General features: G+C 72.0%; 1 protein-coding gene across 4 annotated transcripts in view; it reads right to left on the reverse strand.

Annotated features, from left to right (window-relative positions):
- Nucleotides 1–278: 278 nt before the first annotated feature.
- The window catches only part of LOC123365697 (cGMP-dependent protein kinase 1-like), a 63,575-nt gene continuing 38,075 nt past the window's right edge, over nt 279–25,778 (reverse strand). For 3 of the 4 annotated variants that reach the window (XM_045008520.1, XM_045008521.1, XM_045008522.1), the window contains 15 exons: nt 24,560–24,623; nt 22,672–22,749; nt 19,836–19,924; nt 19,095–19,160; nt 18,357–18,410; nt 16,681–16,725; nt 12,216–12,345; nt 11,970–12,100; nt 11,267–11,356; nt 10,127–10,268; nt 8,968–9,131; nt 6,348–6,464; nt 5,979–6,041; nt 1,293–1,368; nt 279–918 (listed from right to left, as the gene is read on the reverse strand). In XM_045008520.1, coding sequence (XP_044864455.1) covers nt 832–918; nt 1,293–1,368; nt 5,979–6,041; nt 6,348–6,464; nt 8,968–9,131; nt 10,127–10,268; nt 11,267–11,356; nt 11,970–12,100; nt 12,216–12,345; nt 16,681–16,725; nt 18,357–18,410; nt 19,095–19,160; nt 19,836–19,924; nt 22,672–22,749; nt 24,560–24,623 — 1,396 coding nt within the window. In that variant the 3' untranslated portion in view covers nt 279–831. Of the gene's footprint in view, nt 919–1,292; nt 1,369–5,978; nt 6,042–6,347; nt 6,465–8,967; nt 9,132–10,126; nt 10,269–11,266; nt 11,357–11,969; nt 12,101–12,215; nt 12,346–16,680; nt 16,726–18,356; nt 18,411–19,094; nt 19,161–19,835; nt 19,925–22,671; nt 22,750–24,559; nt 24,624–25,778 lie in introns of those variants that run through there. The other variant, XR_006577701.1, reaches the window with a different exon arrangement.

Raw genomic sequence — 25,778 nt, forward strand, 5'->3', positions numbered from 1 at the left:
CCAGGACAGGTCTTGCAGGCACAGATAACAGGATCCCCCCCTGTTAGGTCCATCTTGGGGCCCCACAGCCCCCATTGGGGATCAGAGCCCGGTCTCCCTGCTTCCCCTCTGTTCCCAGCCAACTCCAATCTGCCCAGCCCCCCTCCGGCCCCTCCTCTCTGCTCCGCTTCTCTCCCGGGCCAGGAGGTCACCTGACCCCTTTGTCTCCAACACCTTTAAGCCAGCACCTTTGCAGGGAGGGGCCCGGCCATCCGTTGCTAGGCGACAGAGTGTCAGGCATTTGGCTGCGTGGCCTTTTGCTGCTAGATACTTAGGATCTGTCCCCAGCCCCCAGTGCGAACAGTCCCACTTCGTCACACCGGCGCACGTCAGCGCCACCCGCCCGTTGGCCCGGGCCCGAGCCCCTGGGCCCCGCGAGCAGCTGCAGCCTCGTCCCCTGCCCAGGCACCGCCGGGGCTCCCTCCATGCCCACGGGCAGCGCTGCAGAGACCAGCACCGGGCCGCATGGCGTCACACAGGGGCCTGCAGCGGCTTTATTGCCCACAGCCCGGTGGGCCAGGCCCGGTGCAGCTCCCACAGCCGGCCCCTGCTGGCCACGCCCCAGGGTGGCCGGAGCGCCGGCCTGGCACCCTGCACCCTCATGCAGCCGCTTTCAGGCACAGCCCCAGGGCCCTCCGCTCCCTGCCAGCGGGTCTGCCGGGCTGGGGCCCCGTGCCCGGGGGGGCAGCCCAGGGCCCTGTCCTCCCGCGGGCACGTGCCCAGCTCCGCACCAGGGCAGCAGCCACCAGCAGAGCGTCCTTGGGGTGCTGCTGGCGTGGGCCCCACGGCCGCTCAGAAATCCTGGTCCCAGCCCAAGAACTCCTCCTCGCCCGGCGGCCAGTCCTCCGAGACGTGCTTGAAGTTGGCGTAGGGCGGGCCCTGGGGAGGGAGGGCGTGGGGCTCAGTCTCCTCCAGCTCCCTCCTGCCCCCACGGGGCTTGGCCTGGGGCCTCGCTCCCCACCCGCCCCGTGACAGCCCCGGCTCTGGCCCCTGCCTGGGGCTCCCGCAGCCACGGGCTGGACTGCGCCGCCGTGGAGGGACCGCCCTGGCCAGCGTGCTTGGGGGAGGGGGAGGCCATGCAGGGCAGAGCGATGCACCACGGCATGCTGGGCGCTGCGGTGCCCTACGGAGGCAGCGCATGGCAGCCCCCCCCCCCCTCCTGTTCCAAGGACTCGGACGATCGCCCCTCGACCTGGCCACCAAGCCCAGGGGTGCCCCAGCCTCACCCAGGGGTGCCCCCCCCAGCCCCTCACCTGCTTCATCAGCGCCAGGGTAGGAGCATCGACCTGCCGCAGGGCCAGACGCTTCCACTTCACTGAGCCAAACCACCTGGGACCAAGGACAGCGTCAGTGGGGCGGGAGCGCCGGCCGCAGGGGGGGTCCCAGCTGCTCCAGCCCCACCTCGCCCAGCCGGAGAAGGGAACCCCCAGCAGGGGGCGCTGTGGGGTGCAGGGCCGGTAGGGGGAACCCTGGTTTTGGGGAGTGGGGCTGGACGGGGGAAACCCCAGCAGGGGGCGCTGCGGGGTGCCGGGCCGGAGGGGGGAACCCCCAGCAGGGGGCGCTGCGGGGTGCCGGGCCGGAGGGGGGAACCCCCAGCAGGGGGCGCTGCGGGGAGCCGGGCCGGAGGGGGGAACCCCCAGCAGGGGGCGCTGCGGGGTGCCGGGCCGGAGGGGGGAACCCCCAGCAGGGGGCGCTGCGGGGTGCCGGGCCGGAGGGGGGAACCCCCAGCAGGGGGCGCTGCGGGGTGCCGGGCCGGAGGGGGGAACCCCCAGCAGGGGGCGCTGCGGGGAGCCGGGCCGGAGGGGGGAACCCCCAGCAGGGGGCGCTGCGGGGTGCCGGGCCGGAGGGGGGAACCCCCAGCAGGGGGCGCTGCGGGGTGCCGGGCCGGAGGGGGGAACCCCCAGCAGGGGGCGCTGCGGGGTGCCGGGCCGGAGGGGGGAACCCCCAGCAGGGGGCGCTGCGGGGTGCCGGGCCGGAGGGGGGAACCCCCAGCAGGGGGCGCTGCGGGGTGCCGGGCCGGAGGGGGGAACCCCCAGCAGGGGGCGCTGCGGGGTGCCGGGCCGGAGGGGGGAACCCCCAGCAGGGGGCGCTGCGGGGTGCCGGGCCGGAGGGGGGAACCCCCAGCAGGGGGCGCTGCGGGGAGCCGGGCCGGAGGGGGGAACCCCCAGCAGGGGGCGCTGCGGGGAGCCGGGCCGGAGGGGGGAACCCCCAGCAGGGGGCGCTGCGGGGAGCCGGGCCGGAGGGGGGAACCCCCAGCAGGGGGCGCTGCGGGGTGCCGGGCCGGAGGGGGGAACCCCCAGCAGGGGGCGCTGCGGGTGCCGGGCCGGAGGGGGGAACCCCCAGCAGGGGGCGCTGCGGGGTGCCGGGCCGGAGGGGGGAACCCCCAGCAGGGGGCGCTGCGGGGAGCCGGGCCGGAGGGGGGAACCCCCAGCAGGGGGCGCTGCGGCGTGCGGGGCCGGAGGGGGGAACCCCCAGCAGGGGGCGCTGCGGGGTGCGGGGCCGGAGGGGGGAACCCCCAGCAGGGGGCGCTGCGGCGTGCGGGGCCGGAGGGGGAACCCTGGTTTTGGGGAGTGGGGCTGGAGGGCGGAAGCCCCAGCAGGGGGCGCTGCGGGGAGCCGGGCCGGAGGGGGGAACCCCCAGCAGGGGGCGCTGCGGGGTGCCGGGCCGGAGGGGGGAACCCCCAGCAGGGGGCGCTGCGGGGAGCCGGGCCGGAGGGGGGAACCCCCAGCAGGGGGCGCTGCGGGGCCGGGCCGGAGGGGGGAACCCCCAGCAGGGGGCGCTGCGGCGTGCGGGGCCGGAGGGGGGAACCCCAGCAGGGGGCGCTGCGGGGTGCGGGGCCGGAGGGGGGAACCCCCAGCAGGGGGCGCTGCGGCGTGCGGGGCCGGAGGGGGAACCCTGGTTTTGGGGAGAGGGGCCGGAGGGCGGAAGCCCCAGCAGGGGGCGCTGCGGGGTGCCGGGCCGGAGGGGGGAACCCCCAGCAGGGGGCGCTGCGGGGTGCCGGGCCGGAGGGGGGAACCCCCAGCAGGGGGCGCTGCGGGGTGCCGGGCCGGAGGGGGGAACCCCCAGCAGGGGGCGCTGCGGGGAGCCGGGCCGGAGGGGGGAACCCCCAGCAGGGGGCGCTGCGGGGTGCCGGGCCGGAGGGGGGAACCCCCAGCAGGGGGCGCTGCGGGGTGCCGGGCCGGAGGGGGGAACCCCCAGCAGGGGGCGCTGCGGGGTGCCGGGCCGGAGGGGGGAACCCCCAGCAGGGGGCGCTGCGGGGTGCCCGGCCGGAGGGGGGAACCCCCAGCAGGGGGCGCTGCGGGGTGCCGGGCCGGAGGGGGGAACCCCCAGCAGGGGGCGCTGCGGGGTGCCGGGCCGGAGGGGGGAACCCCCAGCAGGGGGCGCTGCGGGGTGCCGGGCCGGAGGGGGGAACCCCCAGCAGGGGGCGCTGCGGGGTGCCGGGCCGGAGGGGGGAACCCCCAGCAGGGGGCGCTGCGGGGAGCCGGGCCGGAGGGGGGAACCCCCAGCAGGGGGCGCTGCGGGGTGCCGGGCCGGAGGGGGGAACCCCCAGCAGGGGGCGCTGCGGCGTGCGGGGCCGGAGGGGGGACGCCCCAGCAGGGGGCGCTGCGGGGTGCGGGGCCGGAGGGGGGAACCCCCAGCAGGGGGCGCTGCGGCGTGCGGGGCCGGAGGGGGAACCCTGGTTTTGGGGAGAGGGGCCGGAGGGCGGAAGCCCCAGCAGGGGGCGCTGCGGGGTGCCGGGCCGGAGGGGGGAACCCCCAGCAGGGGGCGCTGCGGGGTGCCGGGCCGGAGGGGGGAACCCCCAGCAGGGGGCGCTGCGGGGTGCCGGGCCGGAGGGGGGAACCCCCAGCAGGGGGCGCTGCGGGGTGCCGGGCCGGAGGGGGGAACCCCCAGCAGGGGGCGCTGCGGGGTGCCGGGCCGGAGGGGGGAACCCCCAGCAGGGGGCGCTGCGGGGTGCCGGGCCGGAGGGGGGAACCCCCAGCAGGGGGCGCTGCGGGGTGCCGGGCCGGAGGGGGGAACCCCCAGCAGGGGGCGCTGCGGGGTGCCGGGCCGGAGGGGGAACCCCCAGCTGGGGGCGCTGCGGGGTGCGGGGCCGGAGGGGGGAACCCCCAGCTGGGGGCGCTGCGGGGTGCCGGGCCGGAGGGGGGAACCCCCAGCAGGGGGCGCTGCGGGGTGCCGGGCCGGAGGGGGGAACCCCCAGCAGGGGGCGCTGCGGGGTGCCGGGCCGGAGGGGGGAACCCCCAGCAGGGGGCGCTGCGGGGTGCCGGGCCGGAGGGGGGAACCCCCAGCAGGGGGCGCTGCGGGGTGCCGGGCCGGAGGGGGGAACCCCCAGCAGGGGGCGCTGCGGGGTGCCGGGCCGGAGGGGGGAACCCCCAGCAGGGGGCGCTGCGGGGAGCCGGGCCGGAGGGGGGAACCCCCAGCAGGGGGCGCTGCGGGGAGCCGGGCCGGAGGGGGGAACCCCCAGCAGGGGGCGCTGCGGGGTGCCGGGCCGGAGGGGGGAACCCCCAGCAGGGGGCGCTGCGGGGTGCCGGGCCGGAGGGGGGAACCCCCAGCAGGGGGCGCTGCGGGGTGCCGGGCCGGAGGGGGGAACCCCCAGCAGGGGGCGCTGCGGGGTGCCGGGCCGGAGGGGGGAACCCCCAGCAGGGGGCGCTGCGGGGTGCCGGGCCGGAGGGGGGAACCCCCAGCAGGGGGCGCTGCGGGGAGCCGGGCCGGAGGGGGGAACCCCCAGCAGGGGGCGCTGCGGGGAGCCGGGCCGGAGGGGGGAACCCCCAGCAGGGGGCGCTGCGGGGTGCCGGGCCGGAGGGGGGAACCCCCAGCAGGGGGCGCTGCGGGGTGCCGGGCCGGAGGGGGGAACCCCCAGCAGGGGGCGCTGCGCGCGCCCGGGGCTGGAGGGGGGAACCCCCAGCAGGGGGCGCTGCGGGGTGCCGGGCCGGAGGGGGGAACCCCCAGCAGGGGGCGCTGCGGGGTGCCGGGCCGGAGGGGGGAACCCCCAGCAGGGGGCGCTGCGGGGTGCCGGGCCGGAGGGGGGAACCCCCAGCAGGGGGCGCTGCGGGGTGCCGGGCCGGAGGGGGGAACCCCCAGCAGGGGGCGCTGCGGGGTGCCGGGCCGGAGGGGGGAACCCCCAGCAGGGGGCGCTGCGGGGTGCCGGGCCGGTGGGGGGACCGCCCAGTAGGGGGCGCTGCGGGGTGCCGGGCCGTCGGGGGTAACCCCCAGCAGGGGGCGCTGCGGGGTGCCGGGCCGGAGGGGGGAACCCCCAGCAGGGGGCGCTGCGGGGTGCCGGGCCGGAGGGGGAACCCTGGTTTTGGGGAGTGGGGCTGGAGGGCGGAAGCCCCAGCAGGGGGCGCTGCGGCGTGCGGGGCTGGGGGGGGAACCCCCAGCAGGGGGCGCTGCGGGGTGCGGGGCCGGAGGGGGGAACCCCCAGCAGGGGGCGCTGCGGGGTGCGGGGCCGGAGGGGGGAACCCCCAGCAGGGGGCGCTGCGGGGAGCGGGGCCGGAGGGGGAACCCCCAGCAGGGGGCGCTGCGGCGTGCGGGGCCGGAGGGGGGAACCCCCAGCAGGGGGCGCTGCGGCGTGCGGGGCCGGAGGGGGGAACCCCCAGCAGGGGGCGCTGCGGGGTGCGGGGCCGGAGGGGGGAACCCCCAGCAGGGGGCGCTGCGGCGTGCGGGGCCGGAGGGGGGAACCCCCAGCAGGGGGCGCTGCGGCGTGCGGGGCCGGAGGGGGGAACCCCCAGCAGGGGGCGCTGCGGGGTGCGGGGCCGGAGGGGGGAACCCCCAGCAGGGGGCGCTGCGGCGTGCGGGGCCGGAGGGGGAACCCTGGTTTTGGGGAGTGGGGCTGGAGGGCGGAAGCCCCAGCAGGGGGCGCTGCGGGGTGCCGGGCCGGAGGGGGGAACCCCCAGCAGGGGGCGCTGTGGGGGGCTCCCCGTCTCCCTTGGCTCCTCTCCTACCTGTGTTTCCTGATGCCGCGGATGCCGGTGCTGGTGTTCCCCAAGCGCTGTCCCGGCCGGAGCCTGCGCCGGGGCAGAGAACAGGCTCAGGGCAGCCCGTCATTGCCCCCCCCCAGCCCCCCCCAGCTGTGCCCCTGCCAGGGAGGTTCACATGGCACCGGCCATGGCGCGGCTCTGGCAGGGGCTCAGAGGACCCTTCGCCCACAGCTCAGCAACAGGCTCGCCGGGGGCCAGGGAGTCTCCAGCCCGGTGCCCCCTTGGCCCCCCTCGCCCCCCCGGGTCAGGCCCTGGAGCACCCACCACGCCCACCCTGCAGCCGTGGGCACACGGCGGCGCCAGGGAGCTGCAGCCCGTGCCCGGCCCACGCACCGGCACAGCTTGGAGACCAGGGAGCAGGCGGCCTCGCTCACGTAGGCCGGGAACGAGAACACCCCGTCCAGGATCTTGCTGTAGATCTTCTGCGGCTCGGCGCTGTGGAACGGGGGCCTGGCGAGAGGGGGGGGGCATCACGCACCCGGCCGGCTGCTCCCGGGACCCCCCCACGCTCTCCCCCTCCCCCACCCGGCAACCGCTCCCGGGACCCCCCAACGCTCTCCCCCTCCCCCACCCGGCCGGCTGCTCCCGGGACCCCCTGACGCTCTTCCCCTCCCCCACCCGGCAACCGCTCCCGGGACCCCCCCACGCTCTCCCCCTCCCCCACCCGGCAACCGCTCCCGGGACCCCCCCACGCTCTCCCCCTCCCCCACCCGGCTGGCTGCTCCCGGGACCCCCCAACGCTCTCCCCCTCCCCCACCCGGCAACCGCTCCCGGGACCCCCCCACGCTCTCCCCCTCCCCCACCCGGCAACCGCTCCCGGGACCCACGACGCTCTCCCCCTCCCCCACCCGGCATCCGCTCCCGGGACCCCCCCACGCTCTCCCCCTCCCCCACCCGGCAACCGCTCCCGGGACCCCCCCCCGACGCTCTCCTCCCCCTCCCCCTCCCGGCAACCGGTCCCGGGACCCCCCCACGCTCTCCCCCTCCCCCACCCGGCAACTGCTCCCGGGAGCCCCGGCGCTCTCCCCCTCCCCCACCCGGCAACCGCTCCCGGGACCCCCCCACGCTCTCCCCCTCCCCCACCCGGCTGGCGGCTCCCGGGACCCCCCAACGCTCTCCCCCTCCCCCACCCGGCAACCGCTCCCGGGACCCCCCCACACGCTCCCCCTCCCCCCCCCGGCAACCGCTCCCGGGACCCCCGACCCTCTCCCCCTCCCCCCCCCGGCAACCGCTCCCGGGACCCCCCCACGCTCTCCCCCTCCCCCCCCCGGCAACTGCTCCCGGGACCCCCCCCCCGACGCTCTCCCCCTCCCCCACCCGGCAACCGGTGCCGGGCCCCCCCCCCGCTCTCCCCCTCCCCCCCCAGGCAACTGCTCCCGGGACCCCCCTCGCTCTCCCCCTCCCCCACCCGGCAACCGCTCCCGGGACCCCCCAACGCTCTCCCCCTCCCCCACCCGGCTGGCTGCTCCCGGGACCCCCCTCCCCCCGATGCTCTCCCCTCCCCCACCCAGCAGGCAGCTCCCCCTCCCCCATGAGCTGGGCTGTTCCAGAGGAACATCCTACCTCTGCCCACCCCCCATGGGCCACTTCTGGGGAACTGACCCCGGCTACTCAGGTGGGTTAACCGCTGTGGGGCATCTGAGGCTGGGGGTGGGGGACCTGACGTTATGAGTGTAATATAGTGTCTCATTGGAAGGTGACAGGGCCAGAAAGAGTTAATTACCTCCCAGACTGGCCTGACCCAGGGCCCAACTTTAGAGATGGGTTGGGAAGATCTGGAAAGGAACCGAGCTGGGACATGCAGCCGCACTGGTAGAGGCAGAAGGGGAGCTGTGTGCTCAGGGCTCGGGATGGCCGCAAACAAGGCTTGGCTATCGCTGGGGCTTTGATTCACAGGTCAAAACCGGAATATTAACATTTAGGAAGACACTGGAGTGAAATGGGATTGTTGTCTGTGTGTCTCTGACCGTTGTGGTGACCTGTATCTGAACTGTTTAATGGATAAGTTACCCTGTGCTAATTGCCAGGATGTTTGGGAGAAGGAGAGTTAAGCCCATTGTTTTCTCAGGCCAAAAGGCTGCTGGAAATGTATAAAAACCCTGGGACACGATCCTGCTTCATCTCAGATCTGCTCTGGGTTTCAAGAGGGGGAAACCTTAAGCCACAAGGATTGAGATCCCCAGTCACCGACTGGAGTCACCCTGAATATGGACACTGGACTGTAACCTCTGGACTATTTCTAAAAGGATTTTTGGCGACTACAAGCTCATCTCTGCTGTGTCTGAACCTCAAGAACTGAATTCAAGTCTGTCTGTAGATTGATCTTTTAACCAACACTCTCTCTCTTTTCTTTTGTAATAAATTTTAATTTAGTTAATAAGAATTGGCCCTAAGCGGGTATGTGGGTAAGATCTAAGTTATCATTTGACCTGGGACTGGGGCTTGGTCCCTTTGGGAGGGAACCTTTTTTCTTTTATTGGGGTGTTGGTTTTCATAACCATTGATTCATCCCCAGGACGAGTGCACTGGTGGTGATGCTGGGAGACTGGAGTGTCTAAGGAAATTGCTTGTGTGACTTGTGGTTAGCCAGTGGGGCGAAACCAAAGTCTTCTTTGTCTGGCTGGTTTGGTTTGCCTTAGAGGTGGAAAAACCCCAGCCTTGGGCTGTAACTGCCCTGTGTTAAGCAATTTGTCCTGAACTGGCACTCTCAGTTGGGTCCCACCAAAGGCAGCATTGTCACAGAGGGGCAGGTGACCCCCAGAGGGCACCTTGGGGGTCGCAGGCTCCGTGTCTGACCCCCCAGGGGGCGCTGCGGGTGTCCCAGGCACAGGTGGGGGCAGGGGCTGATCCCGGGGGGCTGTGGGTGTCACAGGCACAGATGGGGGCAGGGGCTGACCCCCAGGGGGCACCGCGGGGGCCCCAGGTGTGGGGGATGGCTCGTGGGGTCCCTCACCGGCCCACCAGCATCTCGAAGATGAGGATGCCCATCATCCAGAAGTCGACGGCGAAGTCATGGCCCTCGTGCCGCAGGATCTCAGGTGCCAGGTACTCGGGCGTGCCACAGAACGAGTAGGTCTTCTCCCCCCGCTCCAGCTCCTTGGCAAAGCCGAAATCCACCTGCCAACGGGCGGGCCGTGAGCCAGCAGTGCCCACCCCCCCAGGCCGGCCAGGCCTGGAGACCTGGGCTGGGGGTTGCTGCCCTGGCTGGGTGGGGCGAGGAGGCGTTAAGGGTGTGCTTGAAACAGACCCAGCTCAGCAAGGGGGCAGAGACAGGCCATGCCAGCTCCCTGACTCGGGGCTTTCCCTCCCCCCCGGGGGCTGTGAAGGGACCCCCCGAGAGAGCAAGGCCTGGGAGGGGGGTCCAGGGCTCTCTGCAGGAAGCTGGGGGCTTTCACCCAGGAGCTGACTGAGGAAGGGAGCCAGCCAGAGTGTGAACCACGGGGGTCACTGCAGCTGGGCTGGGCTGTAACCGTCAGTCAGGTCTCTGGGCCGCCCGAGGGGCTGCCTGGGCCGATTGCCCGATAGCCCCCGATTGCCCCCCCATCCCATCTCTTCCTCATGCTCAACAGCTGCAGACCTGGTCCCCTCTCCTGCCTCTTGTCTTCCTCCTGCCCAGCCTAGACGCCCCGTCCTGCTTGCTGCCCTGGCACCAGGTGCCCAGCCAGAGCCTGGCGAGGGCCCTACGGGGCTGGGCACCACTTGTTGCTCCTGGTCCATGCGCGGCCTGGCACCTGTTTGCTGCTCCGGCCACCGCGCAGGGAGCCGAGGTCCCACGGCACCGGCACGGCGCCACCCAGCTCCTCCCCCGCCAGCGGCAGGAGGGCACAGCGCGGGCCCCGGGGGCAGGGATGGCGTGACCGGCCCAAGAGCCCTACCTCTGCTTTGGCAGCGTCCAGCCCTTCCTGGCACTCACCCGGTTGGGAACGGGTCCTCCCTGCGCTCCGGGTTCTGCCCTTCACCCCACCAGGCCGGCTGCCTTCCATCAAGAGCCTCCGGGAGGGGCCATGCCCCAGGCCTCTCCCCAGTGCCAGGAAGAGTGGGGCCGACCCGGGCAGCTCCCCCCTAGTGCCCCACTGGCTGCTCCGGGGCCTGCCGGCCCTGCCCCCAGGTACCAGTTTGATGTAGCCCTGCTTGTCCAGCATCAGGTTCTCGGGCTTGAGGTCCCGGTACACGATCCCGTTGCCGTGCAGGTAGTCGAGTGCCTCCACCACGCAGGCTGAGCAGAACACGGCCACCTCCTCCTCGAAGCAGCGCCTGGGGGGCACGACGGCTCAGTGCCCACACGTCCGCCCTGGGCCCACGGCTGGCACAGCCCCCGCAGGCACAGCCCCCGGCCTGACCCCTTCCTATCCCCCAGCCACCCCACTACTGCCCTGCCCACACCACCTGCGAACACCACCCCCTGTGACGAAGTGGGGCTGTTCTTAATGTTTCCTCTGAATACTGTGCGGGTGCCTCAGTTTCCCCTAGGCAGTTCTTAAGTCTCCAGGATGCATAAATGGCCGACACTCTGTCTCCTGGCAACAAACGGCCGGGGCCCTTCCCCCTGCCAGGGGATGCTAAAGGGGAACACAGAGCTCAGGTGACCTCCTGGCCCGGGAAAGAGACAAAGGCCAGAGAGGAGGGGCTGGAGGGGGGTCAGTCTGGAGCTGGCTGGGGACGAGGAGTGAGGGCAGCCAGGGGGGTCTGGCTCACTGGGCCCCAGGATGGACCCGGCCCAGGGGTCCCGTTCTCTGTACCTACAAGCTCTGTGTTAGACCCTGTTCCTGTCATCGAATAAACCTCTGTGTTACTGGCTGGCTGAGAGTCACGTCTGACTGCGAAGGGGGGGGCAGGACCCTGTGGCCCCCCAGGACCCCGCCTGGGGGGACTCGCTGGGGGAAGCGCACGGAGGGGCAGAGGATGCTGAATGCTCCAAGGAGAGACCCAGGAGGTGAAGCCGTGGGAGCTTCTTGCCCTGCAGACAGGCTGCTCCGAGGGAGAGGAGGCTCCCAGAGTCCTGCCTGGCTTGGTGGGGAGCAGCTCCAGAGCAGCGCCCGGGGACGCCGTGACACCCCCACCCTCCAGCAAACCTGCCATGGCCCCGCCTGCCCCCAGCAATCCCGCCACAGCCCCGCCCGCACCACCTGCCAACCCCCTGCCCGCGGCCCCCGTCTGCCACAGCCTCACCCGCACTGCCGGCAGCGTGCCTGCTTCCCCTGCCAGCCCCCAGCCCCACACCGCCCCCCCTCCGCGTGTCCCCAGCTCCATACACCTCACGCAGCTTGGCCCACAGCTCGCCCCCCGGGCAGAACTCCAGCAGCATGTAGACGTCCTGGCTGTCCCTGAAGGTGCCAAAGAGCCTGGGGGAGAGGGCGAGAAGGGGTTAACTGGAGCCTCTGACCCCCTCCCCGCCACAGCATCCCTGCCAATGCCCCTGAGCACCCCCACCAGCGCCCCCCACTCCCAGGGGGTAGCCCCCCCCAGCAACCCCACCAGCGCCCCCCACTCCCAGGGGGTAGCCCCCCCCAGCAACCCCACCAGCGCCCCCCACTCCTGGGGGCAGCCCCCCCAGCAACCCCACCAGCGCCCCCCACTCCCGGGGGCAGCCCCCCCCAGCACCCCCACCAGCACCCCCCACTCCCAGGGGGTAGCCCCCCCCAGCAACCCCACCAGCACCCCCCACTCCTGGGGGCAGCCCCCCCAGCAACCCCACCAGCGCCCCCCACTCCCGGGGGCAGCCCCCCCGAGTAACCCCACCAGTGCCCCCCACTCCCGGGGGCAGCCCCCCCCAGCAACCCCGCCAGCACCCCCCACTCCTGGGGGCAGCCCCCCCAGCAACCCCACCAGCGCCCCCCACTCCCGGGGACAGCCCCCCCGAGCAATCCCACCAGCGCCCCTCCCCCCCGGGGGCATCACTGCACTCGCTGCCCCCTGTGCTCTGCCCCCAGCCCAGGGCCCCGGGGTGGCACCTACCCCACGATGAAGGGGCAGCGGCTCCGCTCCAGCACCCGCTTCTCCGTGCACACGTGCTCCTGCTGCCGCCTCCGCACCACGTGTTCCTTGCGGATCCGCTTCAGGGCGAAGAGCTGCCCCCGCCCGCGCACCTGGGGGGAGCAGGGCGTCAGGGCGCCAGGCAGGGGCCCGGGGCTCTCGCCTCCGGAGGGGGGGCTTGGCACCCCCCAGGACTGGCGCTTGGCGGGAGGGGCTGCTTGGTCTCACCAGCTCAACTCTGCCAAAGCCGCCGGTGCCCAGGACCACAGGGAGCCCCTGGTGCTGCCCGTCCTCGTAGCGCACGGCCGCCAGGTCCTGGAGCCGCAGCGGAGCCGGGCCGGTCTCGGGGCCCGGGGCGCTGTGGGGGAGCGACCCACGGTGAGAGGCCGGACACACGGACGGCACCCGCCCCGCCATGACCCCACTCCAGCCTGACCCGGTGGGTCCCGCTCACACACACCCCCTGCCCCAGGGCCTGGGGAGAGACCCCGCCTGCCGCCCCCGGGCAAAGGGCACTAGAGCCCGATGAGATCCAGAGCCGGCCCCCAGCTGCCCCCATGAGCCCGACGCACAACGTGCTCAGCACCGGGCCCAGCCGTGGGGAACGGCAGCTGGGGGGTCTCTGGGAGCTTGAGCAGGGAGCAGGGGCGGCTCTAGGGATTTTGCCGCCCCAAGCACGGCAGGCAGGCTGCCTCCGGCGGTTTGCCTGCGGGAGGTCCTCCGAAGCCGCGGGACCAGCGGACCCTCCGCAGGCAAACTGGTGCCGGCAGAGCGCCCCCCGTGGCGTGCTGGGGCCTGCAGCCGCCCCTGGCTCCTCCCCCCCATGGCTGTGACCCCCCCCAACCCCAGCCTCCCCCCCACAGCTGTGACCCCCTGTGACGAGCTGGGAATGTTCTTAATGTTTTCCCTGAATACGGTGTTGGTGCCTCAGTTTCCCCTATGCAGTTCTTAATATCTAGGTGGTGGGATCAGGGTGTGGGATTGCTGCAGAGCAAGGGGCCAGTGCACCTAAATGCCTGGCACTCTGTCTCCTAGCAACTGATGGCCTGGGCCCCCCCTCTGCAAAGGTGCCAACTGAAGGTGTTGGAGACAAAGGGATCAGGTGACCTCCTGGCCCGGGAAAGAGACAAAGGCCAGAGAGGAGGGGCTGGAGGGGGTTTCAGTTTGGAGCTGGCTGGGGACGAGCAGTGAAGTGCAGACGTGGGGGTCTGGCTCACTGCCCCCCAGAATGGACCTGGCCAAGGGGTCTGGTTCACGGTACCTACAAGCTCTGTGTTAGACCCTGTTCCTGTCATTGAATAAACCTCTGTGTCCCCGGCTGGCTGAGAGTCGCGTCTGACTGCGCAGTGGGGGGGCAGGACCCTGTGGCCCCCCAGGACCCCGCCTGGGCGGACTCGCTGGGGGGAAGCGCACGGAGGGGCAGAGGAGGCTGAATGCTCCAAGGAGAGACCCAGGAGGTGAAGCCGTGGGAGCTGCTTGCCCTGCAGACAGGCTGCTCCGAGGGAGAGGAGGCTCCCCAGAGTCCTGCCTGGCTCGGTGGGGAGCAGCTCCAGAGCAGCACCCGGGGACTCCGTGACAACCCCCCCAACCCCAGCCTCCCCCCGGCTGTGACCCCACCCAGCCACTACCTCCCCCCCACAGCTGTGACCCCTCCCAACCCCAGCCTGCCCCCCAGGTTGTGATCCCAACCTGCCCCACACACTCAGCTGTGGCCCTGAGTCACAGACTCCTTCCCCCTCATCAAAGGGAAACGGCTCAAGGGAGTCTGGGGTTCTTGGCTTTGCCCTGTGAAAGGTGCCCCCCTTGTTCTCAGGGGGGCTGAGGCCACAGGCCCACCCTTCACAGCATCACAGAATATCCGGGTTGGAAGGGACCTCAGGAGGGATCTAGTCCAACCCCCTGCTCAAAGCAGGATCAAACCCAACTCAATCATCCCAGCCAGGGCTTTGTCAAGCCTGACCTTAAAAACCTCTAAGGAAGGAGATTCCACCACCTCCCTAGGTAACCCATTCCAGTGCTTCACCACCCTCCCAGTGAAATAGTGTTTCCTAATATCCAACCTAGACCTCCCCCACTGCAACTTGAGACCATTACTCCTTGTTCTGTCATCTGCTACCACTGAGAACAGTCTAGATCCATCCTCTTTGGAACCCCCTTTCAGGTAGTTGAAAGCAGCTATCAAATCCCCCCTCATTCTTCTCTTCTGCAGACTAAACAATCCCAGTTCCCTCAGCCACTCCTCATAAGTCATGTGCTCCAGCCCCCTAATCATTTTTGTTGCCCTCCGCTGGACTCTCTCCAATTTATCCACATCCTTCTTGTAGTGTGGGGCCCAAAACTGGACACAGTACTCCAGATGAGGCCTCACCAGTGCTGAGTAGAGGGGAATGATCACATCCCTCGATCTGCTGGAAATGCCCCTACTTATACAGCCCAATATGCTGTTAGCCTTCTTGGCAACAAGGGCACACTGTTGACTCATATTCAGCTTTTCGTCCACCGTAACCCCTAGGTCCTTTTCTGCAGAACTGCTGCCCAGCCATTCGGTCCCTAGTCTGTAGCAGTGCATGGGATTCTTCCGTCCTAAGTGCAGGACTCTGCACTTGTCCTTGTTGAACCTCATCAGGTTTCTTTTGGCCCAATCCTCCAATTTGTCTAGGTCCCTCTGTATCCTGTCCCTACCCTCCACCGAATCTTGGGCACAACGGGGCCCCCATGTCGCAGGGGTTTCTCTGGCAGGAGCCGGGGGGGGAGGACAAGGTGGGGGCCAGGTATGTGTGAAGGGAGGACGTGTGGGGGCATCAGGATGGGGGTGCAGGGGGAAGGCAGGAAAGCCGTGGGGCTGGGGCTGGGGAAGGAAAGGGCCCCCCAAGCAGACACTCCATGGGTCTAAGAACCAGGCAGGGTCCATAGGCTACTGGGTCTGACTTACATGTGGAAGCTCTAGGGGCAAGATCCCAAAGCCAGCCAGCCCCCTTCCCAGCCCCCCCGCGACCGCGTGGGCCCCACACCCAGCCAGCCTTCCCTCCAGCCCCAACCCCCCCTGCACAGCTCTCCTCCCCCAGCCCCCCATTGGGAGCCCCCCCATCGCTCCCCCTCACCTAGGGGAGCCTCCCACAGGGTTCTGGCTGGGTTGCTTCCCCATTCCTGCTCCTGGGGGCAGCTACTGCCCCCACCTGCCCCAGCGCTGCCAGGCCAGCCTGATCCCCTCCGCACCTGGCCACAGCCGTTTATGGGCAGGGCCCTGGGAAGGGCCCGGCTGCCGCAGCTGGAGGCAGCGGGTTTGTCAGAAGGCACCTGCACCTCACACTGTGTTGGAACAGAAAGAAAGGACGCGCCTGAGAGCCTGCTGGGGGGCAGGGGGATCGGGGGGATAGAGGTGGGGATGGGGGCACAGGGGGGATCGGAGCTGGGCAGAGGTGGGTTTGGGGGCACGGGGGATCGGGGCTGGGGGGATCGGAGCTGGGCAGAGGTGGGGATGGGTGTGTGGGTGGGATCAGGGCTGGGGGGATCGGGGTGGGGCAGAGGTGGGGATGGGTGTGGGGGGGATCAGGGCTGGGGGGATCGGGGTGGGGCAGAGGTGGGGATGGGTGTGTGGGTGGGATCATGGCTGGGGGGATCGGGGTGGGGCAGAGGTGGGGATGGGTGTGTGTGGGGGGATCAGGGCTGGGGGGATCAGGGTGGGGCAGAGGTGGGGATGGGTGTGTGGGTGGGATCAGGGCTGGGGGGATCGGGGTGGGGCAGAGGTGGGGATGGGTGTGTGGGGGGGGGATCAGGGCTGGGGGGATCAGGGTGGGGCAGAGGTGGGTTTGGGGGCACGGGGGATCAGGGTGGGGCAGAGGTGGGGATGGGTGTGTGGGTGGGAACAGGGCTGGGGGGATCGCGGTGGGGCAGAGGTGGGGATGGGTGTGTGTGGGGGGATCAGGGCTGGGGGGATCAGGGTGGGGCAGAGGTGGGGATGGGTGTGGGGGGGGATCGGGGCTAGGGGGATCAGGGTGGGGCAGAGGTGGGGATGGGTGTGGGGGGGATCAGGGCTGGGGGGATCGGGGTGGGGCAGAGGTGGGGATGGGTGTGTGGGGGATCAGGGCTGGGGGGATCGGGGTGGGGCAGAGGTGGGGATGGGTGTGTGGGTGGGATCAGGGCTGGGGGGATCGGGGTGGGGCAGAGGTGGGGATGGGTGTGTGTGGGGGGGATCAGGGCTGGGGGGGTCGGAGCTGGGCAGAGGTGGGTTTGGGGGCACGGGGGATCGGGGCTGGGCGGAGGGGCGGGGAGAGGCACTATGGAGATGGCTCCTGTGAGGGATCATTGGCCCGGTTCTGATTTACGATTCTCCAGTGTGTGTGCCGGTGTCGTTTCTGTATCTGGAGTCAGGAGTATTGACCTGTGTCCGGATTTCAGCCCCGCTGCTTGGGGTGACCCCGCTGCCAAGCCTTCGGGTACAAGGATGGAAAAGGCAGCGGGGGCGATGGCCCATCAGCGAGGACAATGAGCTGTGAAAAGCCAGGCCTTGCTGCCGCCCCTCCACACTGCCCTGCCTCAGCGCGGGGGGCTGGACATGGGGCCCTGGCGAGGTCCCTTCCAGCCCCACCCTTCTGACTCTCTGCGAGCCAGAGCCAGGGAGACCCGGGCGGAGGGGAAGGATCCCTCCAGGGCCGGCTGGGTCTGTGCGGGGCCCCGGGCCCCTGGGACTCACCGTCCGGGCTCAGGAAGGGAGGGAACCTCCAGCATGGCCACGTCTCTGACAGGGCGAGAACAAACCAAACAGGGGGTCAGTCCCCTGGGACCAGGACAGGAGCCCCTCTGCCACTGCGTGGCACCTGCCTTACAGGCCCCTGCCACTGCGTGGCACCTGCCTTACAGGCCCCTGCCACCCTGCCACTGCGTGGCACCCGCCTCATGGCCCCCTGCCACTGCGTGGCACCTGCCTTACAGGCCCCTGCCACCCTGCCACTGCGTGGCACCCGCCTCATGGCCCCCTGCCACCCTGCCACTGCGTGGCACCCGCCTCATGGCCCCCTGCCACCCTGCCACTGCGTGGCACCAGCCTCATGGCATCCCCTGCCACCCTGCCACTGCGTGGCACCCGCCTCACGGCCCCCTGCCACCCTGCCACTGCGTGGCACCTGCCTTACGGCCCCCTGCCACCCTGCCACTGCGTGGCACCTGCCTTACGGCCCCCTGCCACCCTGCCACTGCGTGGCACCTGCCTTACGGCCCCCTGCCACCCTGCCGCTGCGTGGCACCCGCCTCATGGCCCCCTGCCACCCTGCCACTGCGTGGCACCCGCCTCATGGCCCCCTGGCACCCTGCCCCTGTGTGGCACCCGCCTTACAGGCCCCTGCCACCCTGCCCCTGCGTGGCACCCACCTCATGGCCCCTTGCCACCCTGCCACTGCGTGGCACCCGCCTCATGGCCCCCTGCCACCCTGCCACTGCATGGCACCTGCCTCATGGCCCCTTGCCACCCTGCCACTGCGTGGCACCCGCCTCATGGCCCCCTGCCACCCTGCCACTGCGTGGCACCCGCCTCATGGCCCCCTGGCACCCTGCCCCTGCGTGGCACCCGCCTTACAGGCCCCTGCCACCCTGCCCCTGCGTGGCACCCACCTCGTGGCCCCTTGCCACCCTGCCACTGCGTGGCACCCGCCTCATGGCCCCCTGCCACCCTGCCACTGCGTGGCACCCGCCTCATGGCCCCCTGCCACCCTGCCACTGCGTGGCACCCGCCTCATGGCCCCCTGCCACTGCGTGGCACCCGCCTCATGGCCCCCTGGCACCCTGCCCCTGCATGGCACCCGCCTTACAGCCCCCTGCCACCCTGCCACTCCGTGGCACCCACCTCATGGCCCCTTGCCACCCTGCCACTCCGTGGCACCTGCCTTACAGCCCCCTGCCACCCTGCCACTGCGTGGCACCCGCCTCATGGCCCCCTGCCACCCTGCCACTGCGTGGCACCCGCCTCATGGCCCCCTGCCATCCTGCCACTGCATGGCACCCGCCTCATGGCCCCCTGGCATCCCCTGCCACCCACCGCCCCATGGCCCCCACCCCTGCCACCTGCCCCCATGGCCCCTCCCCCCTACCTCCCCATGGCACCCGCCTCATAGCCCTCTGCCCCTGCGTGGCACCCACCCCTTGGCATCCCCTGCCACCCTGCCACTGTGTGGCACCTGCCTCATGGCCCCTCTCCCCTACCTTCCCATGGCACCCAGCCCTGCCACCTGCCCCCATGGTGCCCCTCCCGCCTACCTTCCCATGGCACCTGCCCCCCATGGTCCTGGCTGTGCCTCGCCACACAGGGATGCCCTGGCCCCATGGAGGGGCAGTGTTAGCAGGACCCCCCCTCCCCATCCCCAGGGAGACACTCACGGCTCTGAGAGCTGCCTGGGCGTGGGGCAGAAGGGGCAGATCTCCTGGAAGTCTCTGCGGGGAGGGAGGAGACAGGAGGTGTTGGCAGGACCGGTGGAGGGTCCCAGCCCCCCAGAACAGTCTCTGCCCCCAGGAGCCAAGGCACAGCGCAGCCCCTGACCCAAGACAGGGGAGGGAGGAGCAGAGATGAAGGGACTTGGCCAAGCGCACATAGCAAATTAGTGGCAGTGCTGGGGAGAGAACCCAGGAGTCCTGGCTCCCAGCCCCGCCTGCTCCAACCCACCAGCCCCCCCTCCCCTCCCCTCCCAAAGCCGGGGAGAGAACCCAGGAGTCCTGGCTCCCAGCCCCCCTGCTCTAACCCACCAGCCCCCCCTCTCCTCACCTCCCAGAACCGGGGAGAGAACCCAGGAGTCCTGGCTCCCAGCCCCGCCTGCTCCAACCCACCAGCCCCCCCTCCCCTCCCCTCCCAAAGCCGGGGAGAGAACCCAGGAGTCCTGGCTCCCAGCCCCCCTGCTCCAACCCACCAGCCCCCACTCCCCTCCCAGAGCCAGGGAGAGAACCCAGGAGTCCTGGCTCCAGTTACTCTGGCTGGCAGGCCTGTGGAGGAAGGGGGGGTGAAGCCCGCCCTGGGCACCGCATGCCATGTCCGTGGCACCATGGGGCAGGGCTTGAAGTCAAGTCCCCTCTGCACCATGGTGCCCCCTAGCGTGGGGCTCCCGCCCCCTGGGGCCGACTCACTCCTTGGTGACGGTGATGCAGGCGACCTCCCCCTGCGCCCGGCAGGTGGCCGTCCGGCGGATGTTGCTGTAGAGAGGAGAGAGGCCGTGAGGTTGGGGGGGGGGGCACCGGAGACTTGGCGTCTCTACTGGGACGGGGAGCCGGGGACTGGGGTGGGGGGTGACTGGGGGTCTGCGCCCCGGGCGTGGGCTGGGAGTGTCCGTGTGGGGGCGGGGAGCAGAGACACTGGGGGCAAGTACCGGGGAGCCCACCTGTGCCAGGGGTGACAGGGATGGGGAGAGCGCCAGGGAGCGCACACGCGTGTGCACGGGGCGTGCGCACATCTGGCTGTGAGCACCCACGTGGGCCCCACGGTGCGTGTGTGTGTGCCAGGTCCCGTGGGGTGTGCGCGTGTGTGTGTGCTGAGCCCTGCGGTGTCCTTGTGTGTGTCGGGCCCCGCGGGGTGTGCGTGTGTGTGTGCGTGCGCGCGCGTGTCTGTGTGTGTGCATGTGCCAGGCCCCGTGGGGTGTGCCTGTGTTGGGCCCCCTGGTGTACATGTGTGTGCGTGTGTGTGTGTGGCAGGCCCCGCGGGGGGGTGTGTGTGTGTGTGCGTGCGCGCGTGTGTCTGTGTGTGTGCATGTGCATGTGCCAGGCCCCGTGGTGTGTGCGTTGCACGTCCGGTGCGAGCGCCCGCATGGGCCCCTGGTGTGCGGGTGCCAGGGCCGGCTGGGCGGGGCCGAGGGGCTCCTGGGTGGCACCTACCGCAGCAGCGACAGCTCCCCGAAGTGCTCGCCGGCTCGCAGCACCCGGATCGGCTCCTCCCGCCCCTGCACATGCCTGCTGACCCGAACCTGCAGGGAGATGGGGGCTGGGGCTTCGCTCCTGGGGGCCTGGAGGGCCGGGGGGCAGGGGCCTCTGGGCTGGCAGAGGAGCCCAGTTCTGGGGGGCTGGAGGGGTGGGGGCAGGGGGCCCAGGGGCAGAGGAGCCCAGTTCTGGGGGGCTGGAGGGGTGGGGGCAGAGGGGCTCGGGGGGCTGGAGGGGTGGGGACAGGGGGCCCAGGGACAGAGGAGCCCAGTTCTGGAGGGCTGGAGGGGTGGGGGCGGGGGCCCAGGGGCAGAGGAGCCCAGTTCTGGAGGGCTGGAGGGGTGGGGGCGGGGGCCCAGGGGCAGAGGAGCCCAGTTCGGGGGGGCTGGAGGGGTGGGGGCAGGGGCCCAGGGACAGAGGAGCCCAGTTCGGGGGGGCTGGAGGGGTGGGGGCGGGGGCCCAGGGGCAGAGGAGCCCAGTTCTGGCGGGGCAGGGGGGGTGGGGGCGGGGGCCCAGGGGCGGTGGAGCCCAGTTCGGGGGGGCTGGAGGGGTGGGGGCGGGGGCCCAGGGACAGAGGAGCCCAGTTCTGGAGGGCTGGAGGGGTGGGGGCGGGGGCCCAGGGGCAGAGGAGCCCAGTTCGGGGGGGCTGGAGGGGTGGGGGCAGGGGCCCAGGGACAGAGGAGCCCAGTTCGGGGGGGCTGGAGGGGTGGGGGCGGGGGCCCAGGGGCAGAGGAGCCCAGTTCTGGCGGGGCAGGAGGGGTGGGGGCGGGGGCCCAGGGGCAGAGGAGCCCAGTTCGGGGGGGCTGGCGGGGTGGGGGCGGGGGCCCAGGGACAGAGGAGCCCAGTTCTGGAGGGCTGGAGGGGTGGGGGCGGGGGCCCAGGGGCAGAGGAGCCCAGTTCGGGGGGGCTGGAGGGGTGGGGGCAGGGGCCCAGGGACAGAGGAGCCCAGTTCGGGGGGGCTGGAGGGGTGGGGGGAGGGGCCCAGGGGGAGATGAGCCCAGTTCGGGGGGGCTGGGGGGGTGGGGGGCGGGGGCCCAGGGGCAGAGGAGCCCAGTTCTGGGGGGCAGGAGGGGTGGGGGCAGGGGGCACAGGGGCACAGGAGCCCAGTTCTGGGGGGGCAGGAGGGGTGGGGGCGGGGGCCCAGGGGCAGAGGAGCCCAGTTCTGGCGGGGCAGGAGGGGTGGGGGCGGGGGCCCAGGGGCAGAGGAGCCCAGTTCGGGGGGGCTGGAGGGGTGGGGGCGGGGGCCCAGGGGCAGAGGAGCCCAGTTCTGGGGGGCGGGAGGGGTGGGGGCAGGGGGCCCAGGGGCACAGGAGCCCAGTTCTGGGGGGGCTGGAGGGGAGGGGGAAGGAGCCCCAGGGGCACAGGAGCCCAGTTCTGGGCGGCTGGGGGGTTAGGGCCGGGGTCCCACGGTCAGAGGAGACCAGTTATGGGGGGCAGGAGGGGTGGGGGGCGGGGGCCCAGGGACAGAGGAGCCCAGTTCTGGGGGCCTGGAGGGGTGGGGGCAGGGGGCCCAGGGGCACAGGAGCCCAGTTCTGGGGTCGAAGGAGGGGTGGGGGCAGGAGGCCCAGGGGCAGAGGAGCCCAGTTCTGGGGGGCTGGAGGGGTGGGGGCAGGAGGCCCAGGGACAGAGGAGCCCAGTTCAGGGGGGCTGGAGGGGTGGGGGCAGGAGGCCCAGGGGCAGAGGAGCCCAGTTCTGGGGGGCTGGAGGGGTGGGGGCAGGAGGCCCAGGGGCAGGGGAGCCCAGTTCTGGGGGGCTGGAGGGGTGGGGGCAGGAGGCCCAGGGGCAGGGGAGCCCAGTTCTGGAGGGCTGGAGGGGTGGGGGCGGGGGCCCAGGGGCAGAGGAGCCCAGTTCGGGGGGGCTGGAGGGGTGGGGGCAGGAGGCCCAGGGGCAGGGGACTGGCAGTGTTTACACCTGGGCTCTCTGAGGGGAGCAGCACCCCGACCCCCAGGCTCCCCAGAGTCACCTGCCCGCCCCCGAACTGCCCCTGCTCCCCTGTGGCCGCGGAGCCGGGGGGGCTCTGGGCGGCTGGGGAGGGGAGGGGAGCGGGCGGGGGGGCTCCCCCAGAGGAAGGGGTGAGCGCGATCTGCCCGGGCTGGCTGCACGGAGGGGCTGCTGGCAGACAAGGCCCTGGGCTCGTTAGCCCAGCTGAGCGGGGAATGGAACCCAGGCGTCCGGAGTGCCAGGTGGGGGCTGCAGCCCTGCCCAGCTTCCCAAGAACCCCTGGGACGGGGGGTGAACTGTTGTCCCAACAGGGCGGGGGAGGGGAGGGGTCATGCCCCAGGCAGGGGAGGGGACGGGTCAGCCCGGGCCAGTCAGGGGGAGGGGGAGGGTCGGGCCCCGGGCTGGGGGGGAGGGGAGGGGTCGGGCCCCAGGCCAGGCAGGGGGAAGGGAGGGGTCATGCCCCGGGCCAGGCGGGGGACGGGAGGGGTCATGCCCCGGGCCAGGCGGGGGGGGAGGGGTCGGGCCCCAGGCAGGGGAGGGGACGGGTCGGCCCGGGCCAGTCAGGGGGAGGGGGAGGGTCGGGCCCCGGGCCGGGGGGGGAGGGGAGAGGTCGGGCCCTGGTAGAGAAGGGGAGGGGTTGGGCCCCAGGCCAGGCAGGGGGAGGGGAGGGGTAGTGCCCCAGCCAGGGCAAGGGAAGGGAGGGCTCGTGCCAGGGCAGGGGTGGGAAGGGGTCATGCCCCGGGCCAGGCGGGGGGAGGGCAGGGGTCGGGCCCCGGGCCGGGCAGGGGGAGGGGAGGGGTCGGGCCCCAGCAGGGAAGGGGAGGGGTCGGGCCCCGGGCCGGGCTGGACCCACCTCTCCTCTCAGGATGATGTAGAAGTTATTCCCCTCGTCCCCTTCGCGAACGATCACCTCGTCATGAGCGAATGTGCACTGCAGGACGGACACACGGACAGACCCGTCATCGCAGGACGGACACACGGACAGACCCAGGGAGTTTGGGTGCAGGAGGGGGCTCAGGGCAGGGGGTTGGGATGTGGGAGGGGGTGCGGGATTCAGGCTCCAGGCGGGGGTTCCGACCTGGGGCAGGGGGATGGGGTTGGGATGCAGGAGGGGGTGTGGGCTCTGGGAGGGAGTTAGGTGCAGGAGGGGGCTCAGGGCTGAGGGTGGGATGTGGGAGGGGGCTCAGGGCTGGGAGGGGTGGTCTCCGGAAGGGAGTTTGGGTGCAGGCGGCGGCTCAGGCCTGGGGTGGCATGCGGGAGGGGGTGTGGGCTCCAGGATGGGGCTCTGACCTGGTTTTTTGCCCAGGAGGTTGGGGAGGGGGTGCAGGCTCCAGCCGGGCAGTGCTGACCTCAGGCAGCTCCCGATCCATTGCACAGTGGGGCTCAGGGAGGGAGGCTCAGGGAGGGAGGCTCCGCATGTGTCCCGGAAGCGGCCTGGCATATCCAGCTCCTCAGCGCAGGAGTGGCCAGGCGGCTCTGCCCGCTGACTCTGCCCACAGGCGCCACCCCGGCAGCTCCCACTGGCCCCAGTTCCTGGCCAATGGGAGCTGCGGAGCTGGTGCTCGGGGCAGGGGCCGCACACGGAGCTTCCCTGATCGCCCCTGCGCCTAGGAGCTGGAGGGGGGACGTGACGGCTGCTTCCAGGAGCCACACGGAGCCCGGGCAGGCAGGGAGCTGCCTTAGCCCTGTTGTGCCCCTGACCAGAGCCGCCGGGGTCCCTTTTCCACCAGGCGTCCCGGTCGAAACCCAGCACCTGGCAACCCTGCCTACACGGACGGACACAGACAGGCCCAGCCCCGCGGGACAGACGCACCGACGGGCCCAGCCCCACGGGACAGACGCGCCGACGGGCCCGGCCCCGCGGGACAGACGCGCCGACGGGCCCGGCCCCACGGGACAGACGCGCCGACGGGCCCGGCCCCGCGGGACAGACGCACCGACGGGCCCGGCCCCGCGGGACAGACGCACAGACGGGCCCAGCCCCGCGGGACAGACGCACAGACGGGCCCAGCCCCGCGGGACAGACGCGCCGACGGGCCCGGCCCCGCGGGACAGACGCGCCGACGGGCCCGGCCCCGCGGGACAGACGCGCCGACGGGCCCGGCCCCGCGGGACAGACGCGCCGACGGGCCCGGCCCCGCGGGACAGACGCGCCGACGGGCCCGGCCCCGCGGGACAGACGCACCGACAGGCCGAGCTCCATACGGACAGGCCTGGCCCCGTGGGACGGACACGCGGACAGCCCAGGCCCCATGGGCAGGGCCGGCTCCAGACCCCAGCGCACCAAGCGCGCGCTTGGGGCAGCATCCCGCGGGAGGGCGGCAGGCGGCTCCGGTGGACCTCCCGCAGACGTGCCTGCGGAGGGGCCGCTGGTCCCGCGGCTCCAGTGGAGCATCCGCAGGCACGTCTGTGGGAGGTCCACCGGAGCCGCGGGACCGGAGACCGCCAGAGCGCCCCCCGCGGCGCGCCGCCCTGCTTGGGGCAGTGAAATTCCTAGAGCCGCCCCTGCCCACGGGACAGACATGCGGACAATCCTGGCTCCGCGGGACGGACACGCGGAGAGGCCTGGCTCCGCGGGACGGACACGTGGACAGTCCTGGCCCTGCTGGACAGACACCAGTGCAGCCTCCCGTGTGCCGCTCCCGGGGCGAGGAGGCGCTGTCAGTGCCATGGGTCAGCCCCATCCCTGGAGGCGAGGGAGCCCGTGGGGCCCGTGGGACTGCACAGCTCCCAGCTCCTACCTCCTCCATGGAGTCCAGCAGCTTGGAGAGCTGAGCGTCCGCCAGGCCCTGCAGCGATGGCGCCCTGGGGAGAAGAGCGGGGCCATGTCAGCATGCTGCTCCGCCCGGCACCCAGCCCAGGGACCGGCACCCGCTGCCAACGGCACCCAGCCCGGGGACCGGCACCCGCTGCCAACAGCACCCAGCCCGGGGACCGGCACCCGCTGCCAAGGGGACCCAGCCCAGGGACCGGCACCCGCTGCCAACCGCACCCAGCCCGGATACCGGCACCCGCTGCCAAGGGGACCCAGCCCGGGGACCGGCACCCGCTGCCAAGGGGACCCAGCCCGGGGACCGGCACCCGCTGCCAACCGCACCCAGCCCGGGGACCGGCACCCCCTGCCAACGGGACCCAGCCCGGGGACCGGCACCCGCTGCCAACGGGACCCACCCTGGGGACCGGCACCCGCTGCCAACGGGACCCAGCCCGGGGACCGGCACCCGCTGCCAACGGGACCCAGCCCAGGGGACCGGCACCCGCTGCCAACGGGACCCAGCCCGGGGACCGGCACCCGCTGCCAACGGGACCCAGCCCGGGGACCGGCACCCGCTGCCAACGGGACCCAGCCCAGGGGACCCAGCACCCTGCCAACGGCACCCAGCCCGGGGACCGGCACCCGCTGCCAACGGGACCCAGCCCAGGGGACCGGCACCCGCTGCCAACGGGACCCAGCCCACGGGACCCAGGCCCAAGTGGGGTTCCAGAAGGAGACGAGAGTGACGGAGGCAGCCACAGGCATGGGAACTAGGGGTGCAGCACCCCAGGTATTACGCAGGGCTCTGCTCCCAGGCCCGGCTGCTGTTTCCATGCCGGGGTTTCGCACCCGCCCCCAGCTGTGGCCCCAGCCTCAGCCCCTTTACCCCGTCTGTGTCCCCCCCGCCCCGAGCCACGGCCAAGCTCCCAGTCCCAGCTCTAGGGGGGAGTGGGGGGCTGTGACGTTATGAGTGTGATATAATATCTCATTGAAAGGTGACAAGGCCAGAAAGAGTTAATTACCTCCCAGACTGACCTGACCCAGGGCTGAACCTTAAGGACTGGTTAGAAATCTCAAGGGGAGGTGTTTGCTCAGGGCTTGGGATGTCAGCAAACAAGGCTTGTCTATTGCTAGAGCTTTGATTCAAAGATCAAAAAAGGAATATTAACATTAATAATGATACTTGAGGGAAATAGTATTATTGT

Source organism: Mauremys mutica, chromosome 3 (genome assembly GCF_020497125.1).
Source record: "Mauremys mutica isolate MM-2020 ecotype Southern chromosome 3, ASM2049712v1, whole genome shotgun sequence".
Lineage (NCBI taxonomy): Eukaryota > Metazoa > Chordata > Testudines > Geoemydidae > Mauremys > Mauremys mutica.